Here is a 25,907-nt window from a genome sequence, read left to right as displayed (position 1 = left end):
CAGGTTTTGAAACTTAATGTGCAAGTAATGTTCAAAGAGAGGGACAGGTTGCATTAGAGCTCTTTACGTAGGGAACAGAAATTAAAGCAATAGAAAAAGTCAGAGGGCAGACAGCAGAAGTGGCACAGAAGGACAAGATTTTCACCCAAGATTTAGGAATGAAGGTGAGAAGATGCAGGCCTCTCTTTGCTAAGCAAGCATTTAGTAAAGAAAGGCTCGGGGGAAACAAAGATTAAGTAAACCAGAAGTTGGGAGCCAAACCTATACCAGCTATACAAGATTAAGGGCCAGATGATTTTACATCATCTGAAAATCTAACCCTAAGAATGATCATAATATCAAAGGAAGACAGAGATATGCTAGTGCAGGAGATGCTGATGCTGTCTTAGCTGCACTGGCCTCTTGCTCTTTTTCTTTTAACAGTGGGAAATTTAAATTCTTTAATTATATTTCCTGCCTTGGATTGCCTGTGATAGCAGGGGACTGGATCAATAACCCAGATGGTCCCTATCGGTCATATGTTCTTAAATTTTTTTATATCTGTATTTTATCAAAATCTTGTACCCATTGCCCAACACTGTAGAAACATTTTCACCTATCTGAAAGCATCATTCAAAATAATCTTTTTAAAAAAACCACGCTGGTCCACCCAGGTCTGTTCCACTTCTCAATTCACTATACCTTTCTCAGTCTTCCCTCCCCACCTTTTAACATGCTGTCCCATATCAGGAGACCAGACAGCTGATTTTTCATAATTTTTTAGTTAGTTTTATTTAGTACTTTCTTCTGACACCTGAATTACCTGCCAGCCCCAATTAAAGTGTCCCCTGGTCTTTCCATGGACTCCATTGCTCATGTGAATGACAATCAGACCAAAGTAATGCAAGCAAAGCTGCATGTCAACTTTAACCTTCATCTTTGCCTCGTTGTGGCTTATTGTAACATGCATTTGTATGTTACAATGGCTTATTGTAACATGCATTTTTTTCTCCAGATACAAAAAACAATATTAAGAAATTTCTTGACCATTTGAAACTTTTTTATTGTTATCATGCTTTTGCATTTTTATACTGAATATAATTTGTGGGATATGTTTTAAATCATTCCTCACGAAATCTAATGACAAGCTAAATAGTGAGTTAGTAAATTAGCAGAAATGGGAATGGACAGAAGCTTAAAAAGATATTATGTTAAGGGTGTTATACAGTTCACAGAAATAGCATTTCTACAGATCCAAGCATCTACCGTGTACACACTTATATTAAAAATGTGATATATCATTTAGAGGCTTCAAAAACAAAAAGGAAAAGGCTTATAAACATATCACTTGTGATACTGCTGTCTAGGTTATCAATTTAAGACTGGTGGATACATTTCAAAAGTCATTCTGGCCCGCAAACATGGCCAAGGCCATGGTACAATTTGTACCATGTCAGGGTACAAGTAAGAGTCTGATCCAAGGCCTGCTGAAGTCAAGGTGAATGGGATTTTGGTAGGCTTTGGAATAGACTCTAAAGGCACTGTTGGCAACTGTCACAGCCCTAAACAGCAATACATCTACAATAATGAATATGTTCATTTTGATGACAGAAGTTACTGGTGAGATTAGATGATGACCTCCCAAGGAACAGCTCTGCAACAGAGATAAAAAAAAAATCCTTTCTTCACTAACTTAAACAAGCAGAGACTCACTTCTGCACCATCTTATGTTTTCAGATGACTAGCACAATAATTAATATTCAGGTATTGTTGGTGATCAAAATAAGTAACTCATGAAACTGCATTAAACCTTTTCACAGAACATAAAGACAGACATTATTTGTTAAAGGAATTTTGAAGAACTGTTAATAATTGTTTCAGATAATTGAGGGTGGTAGATTCAGGAACACAATTTTTTTATGGAAAGTAACAGAGTACTGGTAATACATTTTTAAAAGAGGTGATGTGTTACCTGCCTATATACTTGGTTGGAAACAGCCTAAAGTCTAATGGATTCTAATCAAGAACTTCCAACGAAAGTTGCTAAAATTTGTTATTTAAATGAGACAAATTCAATCTAAGAACCAGGTAACAATTTTTATGCACATGGAAAAAAGTCAATAACCTCTTGATAATATTCAGCCTTAAGACATGGACTTCACTGCAATCCTTTATTTCCTTATTTAATTTTGTTTTGTAGCTGGCAACATATATTCATAAGGAGGGTTTTTTAAATCCACTTTAAAAACATAATGAGAAAATACAAATAGAAGCGAATACAACCAGTGGCACAGCAGTAAATTCATGTAATCATAATAGTTAAATGATATTGATCAGCATGAAATGTATGCCATCGGTCTTGTCTGTGGTAATTAGGAAGCTAAACATAACAGAGAAAAAGCATAAAGCAAAGTGGTCCTATTCACAGTGGCACCAGGAGGTAAAAGTACATTTAGCCAGCTGATTTCTTGATCAGTTACAGCCAGCTAAAGTCCTTGGCAATGATACTTCTCTTCAGTTTTGAAGTCGCTTTCACAAGGACAAATGTACCACAGTAGGAGTGATGTAAATGCATAATGCTCATTAAGCTTAGTTAAGTGAGCATATCAGATGTAGAACATGTAGACCTTAATAGCAAGGATATATAGATATTTCTATATGTATGCTCTAACCCCACACATTAAACAATGAAAACAAAATTACATACACACAAATGGTTCATTACAAAAATAATAAAAAACAGACACAGAACAAAAAATGGACACAAGTAATAACATTAAATTAAAGATATCTAAATTATCCTTTTTGTATGTAGTACCTGGTTTAGTTACAGTTCATAACCCTGAAAAAATGGATTAAAATAATTTCCATAAACAGTGTTAGACACATTAAACTATTGCTGCAGGAATCCTGTCAATGTCAATAGCCTGTCTGCGTACAAAAATAGATAAGACAACTTGCGCATATGAATTCAGACCATAAACATGAACGCATTCACTGTGCATAGAAATATATTTTATGCATATTCAGGGAATCACAGAGAAACTCAGACTAAGACCCTCTTGCCCATGACACACCCAAGAGAGTAATTTGTATTTGATCTATGTAGTTGACCTCAGTTTTGTGAATTTGGAGGATTTCCAGAGTCAGGACAATTTTTTTAAAATGTTGAACCAGATTCATCAGCATGGTCCAGCTGCTTTGTGTTGCTCTAATTACATAGAGCAGCCACAAACTGATCTGATCTGGCTGGTTAAGCCAAGTTTATGACTGCTTTTCATCACCGTAGAAAGCAACCAGAGGCCCTACTGGTGAATCTAGCCCAGTATTTTTAAGGTATGTTAAAATTTTGAATGAATTAATTTTGACAGATTTCTTTGAAAAGCAGGGTTATGTGGTACTGTTGCATTTTTAGCTATATATCTGTGGCTACGTTAAACAAAAAAGTTAATTATTTATCACGATGTATACATAAAATTGGATCTTACACCCAACAAAATTTTGAGACCAGAAACCTGTTACAGAATCAAACGCTTAGTCAACAGTTAACTAGCACAGAAGGAATTGTCAATTTTTTGTCCATATGGCTTCTCTTTTCTGAATGCGTTCCACTGACCCAAAACATTTAATTTAAGACAAGGAGAAGAAACGTTTTTTTAAAAAACTTCCAAGTCTACAATCAACCTCGTTCTAGGAGACAAGTGAGGCATTGTTATGGCTTGGTTGAATAGGCTGATGGTATACTTTTGAAAAGCAGGCTAACTGCAAAATTAGTACCTAAGCTAAAAACTTTCATCAATGGCCTTGGATCACCTTGGTTTTTTTTTTTGGTTTTTTTTTTTGGTTTTTTTTTTAAAGAAATTATGCTTTCCTAGTTGTATAGGTTTCTAACAGTCCTGCTGTCCCAAAAGAAAGAGATGTTAGAAGAAATCAAGGTGTAGGAATTTAAGGGATACTTATGGTACTGGAGTTTATAAAGTTAGGAACAGTTTTGTGGATTTGGTTCTTAAATGCAAAGCAAAGCTGAACTGCTTATTAGCCACTAAAATTAGAAGTTGTAACCTGTATAACTCCAAAGTTTGAAGATTAATAGCATCAGAAAAAAGAAGATAGAAACCAAACAGATTAAAAAAACCCAACTTTTTCTTCTCTTTCAAGGGTGTAAATTACACTGGCTATAATTAGGGCTGTCAAATAATCACAGTTAACCTAAGCGATTAACTCAAAACAAATTAACTCGATTAAAAAAATTAATAGTGATTAATTGCACTTTTAATCGCACTGTTAATAATAGAATATCTATTTAAATTTATTATAAATATTTTTGGATGTTTTTCTACATTTTTAAATATATTGATTTAAATTACAACACAGAATACAAAGAGTACTGTGCTCACATTATATTATTTTTATTAAAAATATTTGCACGGTAAAAAAGAAACAAAAGAAATAATATTTTTTTAATTCACCTCATGCAAATACCGTAATGCAATCTCTTTATCGTTAAAGTGCAACTTACAAATGTAGACTTTTTTTTGTTACATAACTGCACTCAAAACCAAAACACTTTTGTAGTTAGCGTTGCAAGGTATTTACATGCCAGATATGTTAAACATTCATATACCCCTTCATGCTTTGGCCACTATTCCAGAGGACATGCTTCCATGCTGATGATGCTCGTTAAAAAAAGAATGTGTTACTTAAATATGTGACTGAACTCCTTGGGGGAGAATTGTATGTCTCCTGCTCTGTGGTTTTACCCACATTCTGCCATATATTTGTTGTTATGGCAGTTTCAGATGACCACCCTGCATATATTGTTCAATTTAAGAACACTTTCATTGCAGATTTGACAAAATGCAAAGAAGGTACCAATGTGAGATTCTAAAGATAGCTACAGCACTCGACCCAAGGTTTAAGAATCTGAAGTGCCTTCCAACATCTGAGAGGGATGAGGTGTGGAACATGCTGTCAGAAGTACTGAAAGAGCAACACTCTGATTCGGAAACTACAGCATCCAAACCACAAAAAAAAGATAGCATCTGACTCAGTTGATGAAAATTAATGTACATCAGTCTGTACTGCTTTGGATAGTTATCAAGCAGAACCCATCATCAACTTGGAAGCATGTCTTCTGCAATGGTGGTCGAAGCATGAAGGCGAATATGAAAGTTTAGCATATCTGGCACATAAATGCCTTGCAACGCCAGCTACAAGAGTGCCATGCAAACACCTGTTCTCACTTTCAGGTGACATTGTGAACAAGCGAGCAGCATTATCTCCCATAAATGTAAACAAACTTGTTTGTCTGAGTGATTGGCTGAACAAGAAATAGGACTGAGCGGACTTGTAGCCTCTTAAGTTTTACATGGTTTTATTTTTGAGTGCAGTTATGAAAAAAAATAATTCTACATTTGTAAGTTTCACTTTCACGATAAAGAGATTGCACTACAGTATATGTATGAGGTGAACTGAAAAATAACTATTTCTTATCATTTTTACAGTGCAAATATTTATAATAAAATATATAAAGTGAGCACTGTACATGTTGTATTCTGTGTTATAACTGAAATCAATATATTTGAAAATGTAGAAAATATCCAAAATATTTAAATAAATGGTATTCTATTATTAACAGTGTGATTAAAACTGTGATTAATTTTTTAATCTCACGATTAATCATGATTAATTTTTTTAATCATTTGACAGCCCTAGCTACAATTATTTACTCCTGGGGAAATGCCACTTCATGCGTGCAGGAAACATGTCCCCCCTCCGCAGATTCTTTGCTTCCCAGCACAAAGTAATCTGGAAGCAACGGGAAGCCATGCTGGGTGTGTGTGTGGGGGGGTGGGGTGTCATGGATGCCCATGGGCATAGTTGGAGGGGGCACTGCCCCCTACGAACCAGAGGCGAGGCGTGGAGGGGCACACGGGGTCACATGCCACTGCCCCCTGCATTTCAGTGAGCACAGAGCTGCCTGGCTGGAGGAGGGTGCCTGTTTTCTGTACAACAGTGAGTGCCCATGGTAGGCAGGGCAAGGGTGGAGGGAGAAATGGGGACAGGGTGGTGAGAGGAAGAGGCAGTGGGAAAGGAAGGGGGTGAGATAAGGCAGGGGAAGTGGATGTGGGAGTGAGAGGAGGGAGATAGGACAGAGGGGAGAGGAAGGAGGAGGGGATAGAGGCGGGGGCAGTGGGGAAGGGGGATGGACTGGGGAAGGGAAGGAGATAGGGGAATTGGGGGTGCAGTGGGAATTCATCATGCGGTGTCCCCTTGGCAGCAGTTGCAGCTGGGGCCCTCCTATTAAGCAGGCCCATCAAACCCCCAGCCATCCTGCACCTGGACCACCCTGAAGAGCCCCACATGCCAAGCCCCATCCTCCCAAACCCAGACCCCCCTGATAAGCCCTATCCCCTACCCCAGGCTCCACCTGATGAGCCCCAACCACCTTCACCTGGACCCCCCTGCAGAGTCCCATTGCCCCAGTACCCGGAAGTGCCCAGCAAACCCCTGTGCATCCAGATCTCCCACTGAGCTGCCTGCACCCAGATTTTTCCACACAGAACCCTCTTACCCCACATCTGGATCCCCCCCAGACTAAGCCCTCCATACTTAGATCCTGCTGGGCTGAGGCTGTCTGCCAACACCCGGTGTACCTGGCACAGAGGGAGGGGCAGGGCCTGGGGTGCTTCTGGGGCTTCGGGTGCAGCCTCGCTGCTGAATTCCTGTCCTGGGGGATGCTGCAGGGTGATCTCCCACCTCCATGCAGCCAGCGGCCTGTGCTCCCCACTGCCATGCTGGAGCCTCTGCATTTAGTTATTGAGAAATAAAATTTGCAGAATTTTAAAATATTTTTACTTTTTTATTTTTATTTTTTGGTGCAGAATTCCCTCAGGAGTAATAATTGTCCCACAAGGATTACTCTACTGGTTGAGGATTGGCCAGAGGGATGAACTATAGCCCCACCCCTTATAGACACTTTTGTAACCTCTCCCCAGCATCAGGTGGCTCCGGTGCAGAAGGGAAGGGAAGAGGTGGTATAGAGACAGATTTATGTGCTGTGGGGGGTTCTCATACACCAAGGGAATCCACTGGCTGCCACTTTCCAGCAGCCTGAGCAGTGCAAACAGGCTGGAACAGAAACCAAGGATCTGGCCCCATGTGTTAAATACACATGTATAACATTTTCATTATAATTAAACACACACACAGACACACACACACACTTATCAACAAAGAGATAAGGTGAAATATAAATCAAATAAAAACAGAATAAAAATTGTATAAAATACTTCTGAGGAAAATTATTAAATTAAATATTCAGTAGTTACGCAGTGTTGCTACAGGAAACAATTCTTTAAAACAACATCATCAATCATCATCATCCAACTGGAAATGAAAAAATAAAGGCCACGTGAATTTTTCATTACTTGTGAGCTGATCTAGCATGGTACTAAGCACCTCCTGACAGATGCTCAGTGCCTTCCATGTCCCCTGATGCTAATGAGATTTGAACATGCTGAGCCCCTTGGAGACATTGAGTACCTTGGAGGATTGAACCTCTTTTTGATTTAAAACCCTTTAAACAGGTTTTTATTTAAACAAAAAACCCTTTCCAGGTCACTATGGTATTCTTTATGCAAAGGCTGTATAGTAATTAATAAATTAATTAGTCATTAATAGTAATGAAATCTAAAACCTACAGAGCCAAATCCTCAGCTTGTGTAAATGAGCATAGCTCCAATGGAACTACACTGATTTACATAAACTGGGGATCTGGCCTCAGCTGGTCTCTGAATTTCAGAGAGCAATGTCATTTCTACAGAATTTGTTTTGTGTTTGTTTTTCAAACCGATTATATAGAGTTCTATAGCACAAACATAATTATCCATTACATTCTATAGTACTTTTCTATTAGAAAAAAAATGGTGGTTTCTCCTCTTGACAAATCTGAAACACTTCAACACGTATCCCTGTATGGTATTTTTACATATTTAAAGTCTACTGTTGGTAAATATAAATATAACAATGCACAAATGTGAAACCTGCAATTGTTTGATTCAGTAGCATGCAAAAGAAGGACAGAGATCTGTATGTACCAAAAAATATTGTGAATGATCTCTTAAGAGCAGCAAGATTGAACATCAAAGAGTAATACAGAGCAGTTTAGTACCCACTACTGTATGGTGGTTCAAACGTTTTATGGAGAATAAATTGCAGGCATTTGTTTTTCTACAGCATGCTCAAAAGCCCCCCATGAAACCATTATCTAAAGCCTTTTTTCTCCAACTCCAAGAATCAAAATGGAGTGAAATGTATCATTTTAAGCTCAATTTGCTACAAATAACAAAGAAGTTTTATGTCAAAATAACAGATGTGACAAAGAAAAAGAGCTGAGGACCAACCTTGGACCTTTTCTCCTTCCCTTCATTGACAAAGTCAAAAAAGGACAACAGAAACATGGCCTCTGTCAAATTTTCAGTAGTGGAATATTAAAGACCATCTCATCACATCATCTACAGGGTCTGTGCATGAAAATTAGAGAGGAAGGAGTTCAGATACAACTGAAATTAAAAGGTCATTGGTGATACAATGTTGCATGCTATGACGCTGTCAAATTCAGCATCAAGTTCATTACTGAGACTCCTTTAGAAGGAATAAAAGGTGTTACGGGGCCTTTTGTTTCCTTTTTGCTCTAATTTTCTCGTGTAAATAGGAAAAGAGATCCCAGTGTAGTGTGCAGCAAGACCACAGTACAGCTAAACACACATTACTCTGAGGAAGTCAAACAAGATGCTTTGTAAGTGAACTGATGGGTGTTTTTCAGCAATTGTGATTAGAAACCATTAGTACAATAAAGGAGCCCAGGTGGATCATACTGCAATAATCTGAAATCAGAATGATCTATACGTGCTGATTTAGTTGCACACAGTCAACTGGGATCAAGAAGGAATCAAGAATTATTTCCTGAGAGTTCTTTAACTCAGCAATTCTTTATTGGTGTGGGGTGTATCCACTCAGTCATCTTCACCACGAGAGCCCCTTACTGCAGATACCAACCCAACTTCTCTACCAAAAGGCCAGTAGCGCCAGCACTTCCCTAAAAGTAGGGAGCAGTGTCCAGGAATGTGGCATGGCTAAGGTAGCCAGGTGATGTGCCAAGCAGGAGATCTAAAAGAAGGGCAGCATCAAGGAACAAATGAACAACACAGATGGGAATGTAAAAACAGGTGCACAGGGAGCTGCTCACGGATAGGGAGGCATAACTGATATCTTTCCACACCAGATTCACTTATTTTAGTCCTTAGTTTTCATTATCAATTACATCTCTAATTCCAACACACTGGAGATTAAAGAATGACTAGAGAAGTCATATGGTGAAATTGTCTTATGAAGGAAATGCTGATTTTAAATATCCATAACTTAAAAAAAATTACTGAACCAATAGTGTTTTTCTTTCCTCATGGAGGACATTAAAACAATACAAGTTTGAAGTTCCTACCTTTAGCCATTTTTTCCCCCACTCTTGCATAACTTGAAGATACCTGGACCAATTTTTTTCAAACTTCAGTGAAAAATCCATCTCAGAACTCAGAGCAAGTATGGACAATTTCAGCCCAAGGACCATATGTTTGAGGAAGTGATGGGGTTATGGAGGGGTTAGAGTGGGAGGCACATTTCAACCTTACCTGGGTGTTCACTACCTGTGAGCACTATAATAAGTAGAAGGACGTTCATTTATAAGATTAAATATGGGGGGTTTAAATTGTAGATGAAGAGAACAAACCATATCAACACGGACACTTGTTAAAAAAAAACAGTGAACTTGATGGGCAAAAAAGTGACTGCCAGACAGTCTTACTGGGCCAGAAGGCTTGTTTCTTTGAAGTGGAGATTCAAAGAAGAAATGTACAAAACGCTAAAGGAGTAGAAGTGGGAGCAATGGGTTATGGAGTCTTCTTGGGTCTATGTCATAGGAGTTGGGTAAGAAGAGCACAGGAAAAGTTTGCTGAATAAAGGTTGCAAACTTCTTCGGGGTGGTTGTGGATGTTTTAATTAATTCTGGGTCACCATTCTTGAATTCTATTGCTAATTCTACTTATGATTGCTCATTTAAATGAAAATGGCTGCTAGAATCTTTGTATTTCATCCTCTTGTGTAGTTTGGGTTTGGATGCTGTTGCTATCTGACAGTCCACATGGTGAAGAGGGATTGTTATTTGTTGAACACCAAATGTTATGCCCAACCCAGTACAATGTATGGAGAAATACCCAGTTCCTGACACAAAGAGCTTACAATATTCCTGTAAAAATGGACAATGGAATAAGGTGTTTATGCTTTCTGCTTTGTGGAACAAGAAAATACAACTAAATCTGCTGCAATGAGAACAATGTTAGTCAATTTCCCATGGTCATTCACAATCCGTATTCTAAAATAGGCCCAGGGTAATCTTAAAACCCGAAGCTGATATAAAGCTTCGATGACCATACTCAACCATAAAGTAAAATGAGGAAATGGAAAGGAAAACGAGGGAGGAAAAAACTATCTGCCTTCATCAGGATTAACTGCTCAGTAGCACATTCATTTGAGCAAACCACTGTAATAGGTTTACTTGAGATGTGGGCTGTATGAAAGCAAAAGAGGCCAATAAACACCACCCACGAAACCATTTTAGGGGTATTTTACCTTGAGAAGGAAAAGGAATACATCAATATATAACATTGTCTTAAGAACCTAATAGTCTTTAAGGATATGCTGGTGCACCTACAGTGCACTATTTGACTATAAGAATTTATTATCAATGGAACACTTCTGCTTTTCCAGTACCAGGAAGTTATTTGGCCTCTACTATGCAGAAGATCAGATGAGATTATTGTAATGGCTCCTTCTGGCCTTAAAAAAAATCTATGAATCTTGTGAATTCTACATTAACAAAAGAAAGAAACTCCTTTACTTATGCAATTGGGAGTTCTGGGTATGCAAATAATGCAAGATCAGTTTCTTTAGGGGAGTGTAAGTGGCCCCCAGAAATAGTGATCATGACCCAATTCTAAGAGAAGGAAGAAACAACAGATACCATCAGTGTTTAATGAACAGATTCCTGTCTAGAGGGTAATTATAGACACACATGATCTCCTCTTTCTTAGCACACTACCCTTTCCTCCAAATTATGAAAAATATTGACACAACTGCTCCTATATGCTCCTATTGAAATAATCAGTCCTAACAGGTAAGAACTGATGGTTTATTCAGTAACCCCCTATGGTGCTGCTAGAGCAATGCAATGGGAATATCTGAAAGGAATTCCTGATGACAGACAGATACGATTTGCTGTGGCAAGTTGTCATTTCTTAGCTGCTGCCTTCATCAGTCAGCCACTCGATTTTTTGACGGTAGAATCTTATGGGTGTCTGCTTTGTTCAGGCTTCCTACAGTTCTGCTTCTGGTATATATGAGCCGGTGTCAATTGAATCACACTACTTTAAGCTTGCTGTGGTATTGCTTTCACTAAGGGAGAGACAGCCTATTCTGATATAATTATGCCATTTTCTTATAGCAGGTATTTTATTTATTTCAGAGGATACCACCAGTCTGGTTTTTACCTCTTACATTTTCTGTTTGGGCTTCTTCTGCCTGGCAAACTTCAAAGTAAACAGTTGAACATATCTATTGACAATCAAAAGTGTTCATGTAAACAGGCTAAAAGCACTGCTCAGTCACAGACCCCTTATTGCTTTCTGATTTCTAAGGAAAAAATAGCAATGATTAGTTTGCCCACCACGAAGAGAAAGATGACATGACCTTAGGAACCAGGAAAGCTTCCTGGCAAGATGGACCCCATGAATCAATTTACATAAAATAAATCTTTTGTGAGCTTAATATTACCTTTAAAAAACTCCATCAAGTAGCCAAGCACAAGCAGGACACAGATACTACTGTTGACCGTTGCCTATTTCCAGCCATTATATGCTCTAGTGAGTGGTTTTGAACTCCTAATTCCTCTCTCACTTTCATTTTGTATTTTCATCACTGGCTAACAAAAGAGGCACTGGACCAAATTCAGCCCTGGTGTAACTGGGTGTAACTCCTATGGATGCCAATGGGAGTTGTATCCACTTACACAATAGATTAACTTGTCCCACACCATCTAGAACCAGTTTTTGTACATGTGGGAGCTGACGTTCTGCCAGCAGCTGCAACAGATTACATAGGAGAGGACATTTTGATTTTAAAGTTGACAGAAGGTGCCCAAATTACATCGTGTGTGCAGTTTTGGGGTCCCCTATTCTGCTAATCACTTTGCACCACATGCACCCAAGGAAAAAATGTTTACCTGGTATGGCCACGGTTAACCTTTTTTCCTTGCTGAGACGGTACTCATGGATGAGTTCACTCATGGAAGGGGGGCCCCTCAGAAGAAATGATTCTGTGGAGGTGGGATCAAGGGGGGCTCTTAATATATTCTGTAGGTAGGTCCCTGAAGTCCTGGGATGGCTCTGATCACAAGGGGAAGGTGAGAATAGTCTTGCAGGAGATCCAAGAAAAATACATATGGAAACAAAAGAGTTTTACTTTAATTATCTTTAAATGCCTCATGAATGACAACAGCATGCTAATTTGTTTAACAGGTAAAACCAGCTAGTGTTGCCACCTCCTATCATTTCCACAACACGACATGTTGCCTGTGTTGGAAATTCTTTTTCATAGTTGAGGAGGAGATGAGGTTTATTTATTTATTCTCCACCCTCCTTCCCACCCCCCATCATTATATTCAGCATTTAGTGGGCTCCCTGAACATTTTCTTATCCTTTACATTGTGACCAGAAAGTACAGGGAAAGGGAATGAACACCCAGGACACTTCACTAATGGAGTCCTTTTCAGTGTCAGAACCACTGACCTCTCCACAACTACACAGCTTTGGCATGACAGTCAAAAGACAACATGAGAATTCACTTCTTGAACAACCAGAACATCTGCTTTAAGTTATAAACAGCAGTCATTCCCTTTGAATATGCAGAAAAGTTCATCCGAGTGAACACATCCATATCCTTCTCCCACTCACGAGGAGACAGAGGCAAGTCCTATAGCAGTGGCTCCCAAACTTGTTCCGCCGCTTGTGCAGGGAAAGCCCCTGGCGGGCCGGGCCGGTTTGTTTACCTGCCGCGTCCGCAGGTTCGGCTGATCGCGGCTCCCAGCAGCCGCAGTTCGCTGCTCCAGGCCAATGGGAGCTGCTGGAAGTGGCGAGGGACCCACTTCCAGCAGCTCCCATTGGCCTGGAGCAGCGAACTGCGGCTGCTGGGAGCCGCGATCAGCCGAACCTGCGGACGCGGCAGGTAAACAAACCGGCCCGGCCCGCCAGGGGCTTTCCCTGCACAAGCGGCGGAACAAGTTTGGGAGCCCCTGTACTATAGCATGTCAGAAAGGTTTTGTTTGTTTGGTTTGAAAAAAAGCATTGACATGCTCACAGAGCATATCTCTTTAAAAATTTCTGGAGGTTATTTTGCTGTTTGCAAAACCTTAACTCATTTTAAAAGGGCAAACAAGGTGTACTGAAACACTGACAGAATATAGTCTCACAACTACAGTAAAAAGGAGGAGATAACATTATGGGTAGATGGAATCAGAAACACACTTCGCCAGGCTTTGAGTTTTGATCAGCCACTATTTTTATCCTCCCCTCTCCCTTCTCCCCAACCAAAATAATAATAATAATAATAATAATAATAATCTGTTTACAATTCAGTGAATGACTTTAACTAAAGTCTGGCCACTGCACTGTACTATAAAGATCACTGCATGCATACCTTTTCCTCTGAGTGCCACTGCTGACCAGTAAGTTTGGTTGCTGTGGGCCCTGACTATGCAGGAGGAAAGTGTCTATGGTTGGCACGGTGGCTGATGCTTCCTCACTTACTTTAGAGCGGCTGTCCTTGCTCTTTCCAAGCTTGCCTTTGCTGCGTCGGGACTGCTCGTGATCGAACTCTAAATCCTCCAGTCGCTGGGTAAGGGCAAGTTTTTGCTGGATAGCCATCCGCAATAGAGAGTTTAAGGTCTTCTTCTCATCCTCTGCAGCTGCCAACTGCCTTTGCATCTCATCCAGCTGTGTGACATACTCATCACACCTGGAGAAACAAATGGAATAGAAGCCTAGTGAAGTATTCTAAGAACCAAACAGAGCAAAGCAGAGATGGGCCTGAACCAACACCCCAAATCTAAACCATAGACCATGATTTGTATCAAGTTCACAGCTCAAACTCATCTCTAGGCCTAATCTCAACCTTGCCCCCCCACTACTCTGAGATTCAGATCTGGATTTCAAACTCTCAAGTTCAACAGGAGAATTTGGATCCAGAGTACTGGTGCGGCCCATGAAAACTTTTCAGATTTCAGATCCAGCTTATGTGTTCAGCTCTAGGGTTTTGGTTTAGGACCATCCCTAATTTTGAGCACAATTGTGATGTGGGCAAATTAAACTGATAATTTACATAACATGAAGGGGGTCATAAATAATACATTCTATCTAAAGCAAAGTATTACACAACACAATATGACAAAAGCAGGTATATCTTCATTCAATACCCAATATTGCATAGATTGTGTGATGAGATGCTATCAATTATTAGCCAGTGCTAATTGTTCAAAAGATATATGCCACTTTTAGGGATCAGGAGGTTGTTCGGTGTTTAGGCCCATTCAGTCCTTGACCAGACTTCCAACAGGGAGCCAGTGAGGCAAATTGTAGTGAGTAGGGTTTTGTGATGTGGACACTTGCTCGTTTTACCCAAAAGCTGTCAGGTGGTAACTTTCAGACCCTCTAGCTCACAGCCTTAGCAGAATTTGAAATGGTGAACTGTAAATAAAAGCTTTGTTTCCCATTACCATTCTCCTAATCCACATACTTCTCCCATCACTTCAGCGTTGGAGCTAAACAATAATTCGCATCTGATCGTACCCCTTGTCTATCCCTCACTTATTTTACATCTAAGTTTTGGTCTTACAACAACCTGACATTCTCTCACTATTCTAATTGTATATTATTTACATCGGAATGGTTGAATCATGAAACTCACTTTGTACAGAAATGTCAAAGAAATCAATCACTCAACAGTTTGAATTTCTACCCCACAGTTCTCCTGGTCACACTCATTTGGGGACTTTGACCCATGTTGCATCTCATATTTGGTCTTTGGAAGGTTCTGAGGTACGACTATATCGCCCAGGTGATATCGTTAATGTTTATAAAATGCTTTGAAAATTAAAAATGAGTCTGACTTAATAGTGGGCCAAGACATTATGTCATGGCATTAGTCACTTGCTGGAGTGAAACAGCTTTAATTCTATTAAACGAAGAGCCTCTTTTCCAGTCAGAACTCTTACTAGATGCAGTCCAATTGTCCTGCTCTATGGATAACTAGAATGGTATAGTATCACTCATTTTCAGCAGCATCAATGCTTCCTACATGCTTTTTAAAAAATACTAAAATATGCACCCACTATGTTAGAAATTTCATTACAAAAATTGTTTGAATTCACCACAAAATAAAAAAAGATCTATTTAAATAATAAAATCCTACCATTTCTGTCCTAAGGGCAAAATCCTATTTAAGTGTCACCCACAGTAACTCCGCTGAAGTGTATGGAGTTACTATGGATTTACAACAGTGTAACAGAGACGAATTTAGCCCTAATAGGACTATCAACAGGAAGTAAACACCCAGTCCACCATTTTATTTTCTCTCTCAAAATGTCTGACTCACAATAAACCTCTGAATTCTCGCTAACTGAATGATGAAACCATTTAGTCTATGAATTGTATCCTTCAGTTAGAAAGCAGGAACACAGTGTTTGGAAAATTCTTACTCAATCTATATATACATTGTGCTCTTCTTTCAAGTGATTTTAGTTTTAGCTTTCATATGCAAACAAAATCACTGTAAGCCAGCCACAGCTTCAGTATATATCTGCTTTCTACAGAGCTTTAACAAGCAGGACTGCATTTGATTGTTCAAGCTATGGGGAAAAACAGATTTTGCCGCAATGTTGGCTGGCTTACAGTCATCTCTGACACCTCTCGCTGATAGAAGCAGTTTGATGTTTATGGATGTTTTAATAAATCTATTTGACAGGGCCACTAGAATGATGTCAGCAAATTAATCAATTTGAAATACAAATGGCTGTAATACCCATGATATCTCAGATTTAAATTCTTACTCACTGGGATCCGACAGATCTTGTATCTCCCTTCTCCAGTTTTCCTCTTCAGTTTACCCAAGAAGAGATAAAGAAACTTTGACTTCTAACTACATCCCCAATAGGAAATTTACAAAAAAAATGTAACTACTAGATTCAACACCACAAACTCTTGCAGTATAACACTCGCAACAGAACTGATTGCTTTGCTTTCATATGCCAATGATGCAGTTTCCTTGTTGGGTTAAAATTAGTTGACTTTAGACCTCAGAGAATACATGCTCTGCAACTGCACAACTGCCTTGTAAAACAGTGTAACTTTGCAGTTATTATTTAAACATAAGGCTTAATGAAGATGTAGGTTATTAAAACCAATTTAGACAAACACAGTTCTCACTGCCATATAGGAAATCATCATAAATTGGCTTTAGAAGTTTGGACGTACAAGGAGTCTTTTTTACTGGTTGTTTGTGACCTGACATGCATGTTACCGATGTCCTAATAAAAGCAGTTCTCTGACTGTTATCCTTAATTTTCTATACATCATAAACTTATTTTCATAACGGCAATTCTTGACAATTCATTGCAGGGCAATTAAAGTCACTTGATCTACACCACTACTCAAAGTATGCTATAATCTCTCAGAAACGTACAGCCCATTGTTTCTGTGTTTTGTTGAGAACCAGTGTTCTAAAAGTTTAAGCACGTCAACAAAACAGTCAAATCAAAGACTATGATTGGCTTTTGAGGCTGCTGAATCACCAAAGTGCTATAAGTCTCCTTGAAGTCCACAGTGGTGGAAGCTATTCCCGTTTACAGAAGGTTGTAGCCTGTTGTAGCCATGGTACTTTCCCTCTTATGTTAAATATTCCATACAACATACAGTCATGGGATAAAAAGATAAACATTTCTGATTAAAGAAATAATAATAATGTGCATATCTATAGGGCCTTTCACCCAAAGTCTCCAAATATTTTACCCACATTAATTAAGCCTCGCAACATATTGTGGCAGAAAGAAGTTAAGCGCTAACATGAAATTAGGCACAGTCCTGAACTTGGGGTGGTAGCTATGCGGAGATCCAAGAGGCATTGTGGCTCAGAGTGGGGGTTTTAAATACACCTCAGTGATTTAGAAGCACAAATTCTACTGCCTTTCAGAGGGACTTGTGCTCCATCCTCAGAGTCACAATTTTCTCCTTCGTTACTCTTCCTCTGGTATGGAAGTAAGCAGATATTGGCCCATATCACCAGTCAGTTACCGTCACCACCCCCTACTCCCAACACAGGCTCAGCTGTGATGGCCAGCAAGAAGGCGGGGTGGGAGCCAAGACCTCTTCTCCCTTCCTTCAGCACTAGACTGCTTTTTCTCACCTCCTCTCACCATATCGTCTGCTGTGGCATGTGGAAATTAAGGTTGTTTTTTAAAAGCCTTCCGTCTATTACTATGCTCTCTCCATGTGCGTTACTCTGTCTGTCGCACTGTTTCATAGGAATGATGCTCAAACCCTCTGCCACTCACTCAGAAGGAGTAGAGAGGGCTGGTGTCTCGTGTCAGGTCTAGGGATACAGGAAGGAGCAGGGGATTGAGTGAGTGGGTTAGGGATCAGATCTGGGGCTCAGGTGGGCAGCAGTAGTTGGCAGGGGATTAAATCAGCTTCTGCTCGTCCAGGCAATAAAATAGGAATTCAAATTCTACTCTGCCAGCAGGGTTCCATCTACAACCATGGCCCCAGCAGATCACTTCCCCTGCTGAATAAGCTTCAGCATGCATACTCTATTAATATCACAAACAAAAAATGCCATTATAAAAGAATTATGTCTGAAATAATCTTTTAATGGAGTCCAGCTAGTGCCCCAAAACATGATTACACTTAAAAAACTTCTTCACCTTTAAAAAACCCAAACATTAGAATGTCTGGAGATGACCAGTTAAGAGATCTAGCCTGTTCCCCACCACCACATAATATTTCCACACTCAGCTAACGTGGCCTATCTGACCTTAACTGACTCCCTAACTTTTGCAAAAATCCATGCAAAGGTCAAAACAACAACTGTCTTAGGAGAGCATGGGAAACGGATCCTCCTTTGAACAGGAAATGGATTTTTATCAAATCTTCCCCTGTGGGTGGGTGGGAGGAGATCTAGAGTTGTGGGGAGCATGTGCTCCTGGCAGGGGAGAGGGGGCAGATGGGGGATCTGCCCCTTTAGCATCCATGTGAGGAACAGGACTGCTGTTTCCCCCTTGAAGACATGAATTTAAAATGCTGCATCACCACAAAGATGGTATATCTGATTATGTACAGCGGAGCACCAGAACAAACAAAAGTTTCCCTACAAAACAGGGAAGTGTACTTCATAGAGGAAAAAAACACTCTCCTTGCAAATACTATAAAACGGAAGAAATCATTTTAATATCCATATTTATAATATAAATATTCTCTTCTTTCAAGAACTGCCATTCCTGCAGTATGGACTCAGAAACAGGAATCATGTGATGCAGGGTTGCCATAGGGACCACTCTACTTTTCTTGAACAGCAGACTACACAACTGAATTTTCACGCTTAAGGTTATGCTACAACAGAGTCGCGATTAGAAAAATCTCACATTCTTCCATTTTTTCCAGACAGATTTTTTTTCTTGAATTGATGCCCACAGTACATTGTTTGGAGTAGCAATTTTTATTTAGACAAACAGTGCTTCAAAACAGGGGACAATGACTTGCTGCATCATTTGAGCATTTGGAAAAAGCGACTTAAATATAAAATTCCTTAGATTTTGGGGGAGGGAGAGGAGAGGGGACATTTTCAGCAGAGCAGAACCAAAAAAATGTACTGATACATATGATCTGCAGTGAAATTTTAAAAACACACTGACTTTTTATGACTTTCTGTACCCACAAAATACTACACAACCTTTTTGAATACTACAGTGCTACTACCTTTAACCAACACTGCCTTCTATAATTCATACAGTGAAATTTTTAAACACTGATGCACGTCTCTATGTGATGTTACTCATGGCTCTAGTTAACTCTAACAGACATATGGAGCCTAATTCCAAATAGATCAGGCTGCAATAGTGTCATCCGTATTTTATTGTTTTTACTCTATACAATTAGGCTCATATAGGAAAACTATATGCCAGTAAAAGGCATTTGATTTTGATAAACAATCCCTTGATTACAGTGGCCACAACAATGCCCTTCCATGGTGTGATGCATGGCCAGAAAGGGTTAAACATCCTAGCATTTAAATTAATTGTAAACACAGGATCTCTCTGTATACATCTCTCTTTGAAATGTATAGCAAATCATCTGTGAATGGTGGAGGAACAAGCAAATTGCCTTATGTTAACTCGTATTGCTAAGTACTGGTGAAAAGAAAAGGAGTACTTGTGGCACCTTAGAGACTAACCAATTTATTTGAGCATGAGCTTTCGTGAGCTACAGCTCACTTCATCAGATGCATACCGTGGAAACTGCAACAGACTTTATATATACACAGAGAATATGAAACAATTAAACAAAAACAAGGTATTGTTTCATATTCTCTGTGTATATATAAAGTCTGCTGCAGTTTCCACGGTATGCATCTGATGAAGTGAGCTGTAGCTCACGAAAGCTCATGCTCAAATAAATTGGTTAGTCTCTAAGGTGCCACAAGTACTCCTTTTCTTTTTGCAAATACAGACTAACACGGCTGTTACTCTGAAATAAGTACTGGTGGAGGACCTCCTTCAAAGTCATCCTAAAAAGAAAAGGAGTACTTGTGGCAGCTTAGAGACTAACCAATTTATTTGAGCATAAGCTTTCGTGAGCTACAGCTCACTTCATCGGATGCATCCTAATTACCTTTTGCTCTCTGAGGGATTCCAACTTGTCAAAGACGACATGAAATTGTATAAAAGATCCTTCTGTCCTGATCCTGTTAATCTCAGATCTGCTTGACGCTTCAATGCAGGGGAAGCTTAAGACACAAGGCTGGGATCCCAGTGCTGACTGGTCTCCCCTGAATAGGATATTGGACATTGGACTATAACCTATGAACTAAATTCTAAAGGAAAGCTTTGCAACCACTAAGCTCACCATCTCTGCTACAAGAAAAGGAGTACTTAGGGCACCTTAGAGACTAACAAATTTATTTGAGCATAAGCTTTTGTGAGCTACAGCTCACTTCATCGGATGCATTCATTTTTTTTTTCCACTGAATGCATCCAATGAAGTGAGCTGTAGGTCACAAAAGCTTATGCTCACATAAATTTGTTAGTCTCTAAGGTGCCCCAAGTACTCCTTTTCTTTTTGCGAATACAGAGTAACACGGCTGCTACTCTGAAGCCTGTCATCTCTGCTATGTATCCGAACCTCAATAATTGAACTTATGTCTATATGTATATTGATCTTTTAACCATACTTTCTCTCTTTTGTTTTTTAATAAATTTTAGTTTAGTTAATTAGAATAGGCTGTATGTGTCTATTTGTGTAAGATCTAGAATATTCAATAACGTGGGAGGTAATGTGTCCAATTCTCAGGGACTGGTAGAATCTTTTCTTTATATGATGAAATATGATTTTTATCATATTTGACATGGGTACCGGGATGGAGGCCTGAGGCTGGGTACTTTAAGGGGACTGTGTTATTGACTTCTGAATAACTAACGAGGTAATTAAGAAGCTGTTTTATGCTGGCTTGGTAAATCTAAGTATCAGAATATCCACCAGCTATGGGGTTTGTCTGCCCCATTCTTTGCAGTTCACCCTAATTGAGTGAATCCCAGCGATTTTCTAGGCGCCTCAGAGTTAGACAGTGCAACCCTCACCATCGCCCTGCCTACGTTTCTTTGTGAATCCAGCCCAAGGTGTATAATCAGAGCACCATGAGCTACTGCTGTCTTGCTAGGAGAGCAATAATTTACAAAGGTGTTTTCTGTGTAACTTCTGCTGGATTGATAGGGTAGCAACCGTTGTACCACTAATCATTTCTGGATCTACTGAAATATTTCTGCATTGTTACTTGTGAAGTGGAGACAATGTCAAAAAAACTATAGTCCACACATTCAGCTATGGAGGAGTTTTTAAATCACATCTTAATGCATCTTGATACTGTGCTCTATGCAAGGAAAACCTTACGAGTATAGGGTCCTAAAATTGGCACCACAAAAACTATGTTAGCATGTTAGGAGCAAATGGGAGAAGAGGATATTCTTAAAAACAAGAGAAGCATGAAGAGTACGTTCATGCATGAACTTAAAGCAAAAGGGTGTAATTCATATCACAGTACAGGGGTTTATTCCCTTATCAATAAGCAGGAGATTTATGTGGGCAACTCTCTTTAGTGGTAAATGGGCTTACCAATTTTAATCACCCATATCCTAAAAGGGGAAGAAAGTCCCAGAATCTGTAACTTGCCCTTTCTTTTATTTTTGTTGATATCCTGATGGACAGTTTCCACTTTATTTTTCATGTTCAGTTAGTATTTAAAAGATGACTTACAAGAATACCTATATTCTTTAAGGACCTGACATAAAGCCCAGTGAAGTTAGCAGAAAAACTTCTATTGTCTCCAATACGCTTTGGATCATCCCCTAAATCCTGCAGAGTTTAGAAATGTATGCTCACTATCCCAAGCGGGACAAAGAGGTGCATTCAGTATTCCAACAACCTAACATTACCTTGACACTTCCTTTCTCAAGCTTCTCAAAGTCCAGCCACATACAAATTACTGGCTCATGTTTCACATGATAAACAGTCTGCTTTATGCCACTGATGCCACAACCTCCTCAGGTCCCTGCTGCGGACTGGAATGGCCTACATCTATGTATACCTCACAAAGTGTGCTTTTTAAAAGATTAATAAACAGATTTTTAAAACCTATACAAAACCATGCATTTCTGGAGTGAAGTCATTGAAGCTACATTCACTCAAACCAGCTGTTGATCTGGCTCCTAATTACTATAGAAAAGTTCCTGTATGGAACTGTGCATATAATATGGTTAGATTAGTGCAATGGTTCTCAAACTTTTGTACTGGTGACCCCTTGCACACAGCAAGCCTCTGACTGTGACCCCCCTTATAAATTAAAAACAGTTTTTTATTAGGGTTGTCAAGCAATTAAAAAAATTGCAATTCGTCGCACTGTTAAACATAATAGAATACTATTTATTTAAATATTTTGGATGTTTTCTACATTTTCAAATATTTCAATTTCAATTACTACACAGAATACAAAGTGTACAGTGCTCACTTTATATTTATTTTTATTACAAATATTTATACTGTAAAAAACAAACGAAATAGTATTTTTCAATTCACCTAATACAAATGCTGTAGTGCAATCTCATTATCATGAACTTACAAATGTACAATTATGTACGAAACAACTGCTTTAAAAATTAAAACAATGTAAAATTTTAGAGTCTGCAAGTCCACTCAGTCCTACATCTTGTTCAGACAATCACTCAGACAAATAAGTTTGTTTACATTTGCAGAAGATAATGCTGCCCGCTTCTTGTTTACAAGGTCACCTGAAAGACATTCTCATGGCACCGTTGTAGCCGGCATCACAAGATATTTACCTGCCAGATGTGCTAAAGATTCATATGTTCCTTCATGCTTCAACCACCGTTGCAGGGGACATGTGTCCATGCTGATGACAGGTTCTGCTCGATAACAATCCAAAGTAGTATGGACCGATGCATGTTCATTTTCATTATCCGAGTCAGATGCCACCAGTAGAAGGTTAATTTTCTTTTTTGGTGGTTCGGGTTCTGTAGTTTCCGCACTGGAGTGTTGCTCTTTTAAGATTTCTGAAATCATGCTCCATACCTCATCCCTCTCAGATTTTGGAAGATAGTTCAAATTCTTAAACCTTGGGCCAAGTGCTGTAGCTATCTTTAGAAATCTCTTGGTACTTTCTTTGTGCTTTGTTAAATCTGCTGTGAAAGTGTTCTTAAAACGAACATGTGTTGGGTTATCATCCAAGACTGCTATGAACATGAAATATATGGCAGAATGCAGATAAAACAGAGCAGGGGGCATACAATTCTTCCCCAAGGAGTTCAGTCACAAATTTAATTAACACATTTATTTTTTTTAAATGAGCCTCATGAGCATGGAAGCATGTCCTCTGGAATGGTGGCCGAAGCATGAAGGGGCATACAAATGTTTCGCATATCTGGCACATAAATACCTTGCAACGCCGGCTACAAAAGTGCCATGCAAAGGCCTGTTCTCACTTTCTGGTGACATTGTAAATAAGAAACAGGCAGCATTATCTCCTGTAAATGTAAACAAACTTGTTTGTCTTAGCGATTGGCTGAACAAGAAGCAGGACTGAGTGGACTTGTAGGCTCTAAAGTTTTACATTTGTTTTGTTTTTGAGTGCAGTTATGTAACAAAAAAAACCCCAAACAAACTACATTTGTAAGTTGCACTTCCACAACAAAGTGATTGCACTACAGTACTTGTTTGAGGTGAACTGAAAAATACTGTTTCTTTTATTTATCATTTTTACAGTGCAAATATTTGTAATAAAAATAATATACACTTTGGTTTCAGTTACAATATATATGAAAATGTAGAAAAACATCCAAAATATTTAACAAATTTCAATTGGTATTCTATTGTTTAACAGTGCAATTGAGACTGTGATTAATTTTTTTGAGTTAATCATGAGAGTTAACTGCAATTAATCGACAGTCCTATTTTGTATACATTTAACACCATTATAAATGCTGGAGGCAAAGCGGGATTTGGGGTGGAGACTGACCTTTTGTGACCCCCTATGTAATAACCTTGCGACCCCCTGAGAGGTCTTGACCCCCAGTTTGAGAACTCCTGGATTAGTAAATGATAGGGTGCTACATGAAGCAAGAGCCTGCAATAAATGTGGTGTCAGAATAGAGGGGGAAAATAGGATGATTTAATCCCATAAAGTGCTGAATATATCTCTCTTTCTTTGGTTACTTGGGGGAATTCAGCACAGATTGCTGCAGGTGTTGGATCTTTCGAAAACAATTATTTGCAGGTCACCTTTAAGAAACCAGCTAAAAATGAAAGTTTCCTTTCAGAAAAAAAAAAAAAAGAAAAAAAAAAAAGACAATATGTGATTAATTATGCTCCTGCTGGGAAGAACTGAAATATTCACTGCAGAAGGTGTGTGACATTTTTAAACCTATGAACGAGAAGATAATAAATGAAATACTGCCAGCTGTAGAAAATAATAATTTACAGTGCAATGAGAAATTGCAGTAACCTGATAATCATCAGTGCTGGGTTATAGCAGAGCCATACTGATGGAGAATTATAGATTTTTTTCCCAATGGTAAATAATAAATCAGATGGCAAGGACAAAGATGGAGTTTAGCCATGTGAAGGGTTTTACATGGCAGAATCACTGTGTGCCTTTTCTGAGTGTGAATGAAAGCCACATAAATCTAATGTTTATTTTCCACTTCAAAAAACAGAGTATAAATCCAAATACAGAGGGCTCTAATATAATTATTTATCACACTTTACCCAAGGCTGTACTGGCATTGCCACTTAAAAGCATTATTTTCAGAGGCAAAACTTGGAGAGTGGTCAGTTTGGATGAGCTATTACCAGCAGGAGAGTGAGTTTGTGTGTGTATGGGGGTGGGGGGGGGGATGTGAGAAAACCTGGATTTGTGCTGGAAATGGCCCACCTTAATTATCATGCACATTGTAGGGAGAATGGTCACTTTGGATGAGCTATTACCAGCAGGATAGTGAGTTTGTGTGTGTGGTTTTTGGGAGGGGGGTGAGGGGGTGAGAGAACCTGGATTTGTGCAGGAAATGGCCCAACTTAATTATCATGCACATTGTGTAAAAAGTTGTCACTTTGGATGGGCTATCACCAGCAGGAGAGTGAATTTGTGTGGGGGGGTGGAGGGTGAGAAAACCTGGATTTGTGCTGGAAATGGCCCAACCTGATGATCACTTTAGATAAGCTATTACCAGCAGGACAGTGGGGTGGGAGGAGGTATTGTTTCATATTCTCTGTGTATATATAAAGTCTGCTGCAGTTTCCACGGTATGCATCCGATGAAGTGAGCTGTAGCTCACGAAAGCTCATGCTCAAATAAATTGGTTAGTCTCTAAGGTGCCACAAGTACTCCTTTTCTTTTTGCGAATACAGACTAACACGGCTGTTACTCTGAAACCTGTCATTTGGAAGCTTGAAACTTTTGCAGAGTCTGCATTCCAAACTTCATTCTCCTTCATCCAACAAAGCTCTGCTATTGCAGAAAGCTCAAAAGCTTGTCCCTTCCACCAACAGTAAAAGATATTGCCTCACCCACCTTGTCTCTCTCACTGAGGAAAGCAGTTTTTGTATCCACATATTAGCGCATCAAGACCATGAGAAGAAATGCATGTAGGGGAGAATGTTCTCTCACTCACATCATAGGCTTGCCCTTTCAACTACTGAGCAGGAGAGAAGCCTATGAGGCAGTTTCCCTTACCTGGTTGCAAACATCGCTCTCAAGGATGAGAAGGTTGCTGCATCTTCTTTCAAAGCCTTTAATTCATTTCGCAGTTTGGTCATGGTTTCAGTCACCATTGATTTTTCATTCTCATATTTATTCTTCAGATTGGCCAGTGCCACTTCAGCTGTCTGAAAAAGAGAGAGGGATATATGCTTCTGAGAAGGGAATTTGCTAACAGCTAAGAGGCCAGGTTATGATCTCATTTCTGGCTTCCACCTTCGTTCACAAGTTAA

General features: G+C 39.2%; 1 protein-coding gene across 11 annotated transcripts in view; it reads right to left on the bottom strand.

The window, feature by feature from the left end:
- BICD1 (BICD cargo adaptor 1) overlaps positions 1–25,907 on the bottom strand; it is a 253,737-nt gene that overhangs the window by 30,391 nt on the left and 197,439 nt on the right. For 3 of the 11 annotated variants that reach the window (XM_048829753.2, XM_075122697.1, XM_048829734.2), the window contains 3 exons: positions 25,651–25,802; positions 13,786–14,103; positions 12,314–12,504 (listed from right to left, as the gene is read on the bottom strand). In XM_048829753.2, coding sequence (XP_048685710.2) covers positions 12,314–12,504; positions 13,786–14,103; positions 25,651–25,802 — 661 coding nt within the window. Of the gene's footprint in view, positions 1–8,436; positions 8,505–12,313; positions 12,505–13,785; positions 14,104–25,650; positions 25,803–25,907 lie in introns of those variants that run through there. The other 8 variants (XM_048829773.2, XM_048829783.2, XM_048829804.2 and 5 more) reach the window with 5 other exon arrangements.

The sequence above is a fragment of the Caretta caretta genome, chromosome 1, assembly GCF_965140235.1.
Source record: "Caretta caretta isolate rCarCar2 chromosome 1, rCarCar1.hap1, whole genome shotgun sequence".
In the NCBI taxonomy this organism is placed as follows: domain Eukaryota; kingdom Metazoa; phylum Chordata; order Testudines; family Cheloniidae; genus Caretta; species Caretta caretta.
This window is presented reverse-complemented; position numbering and strand designations above follow the sequence as displayed.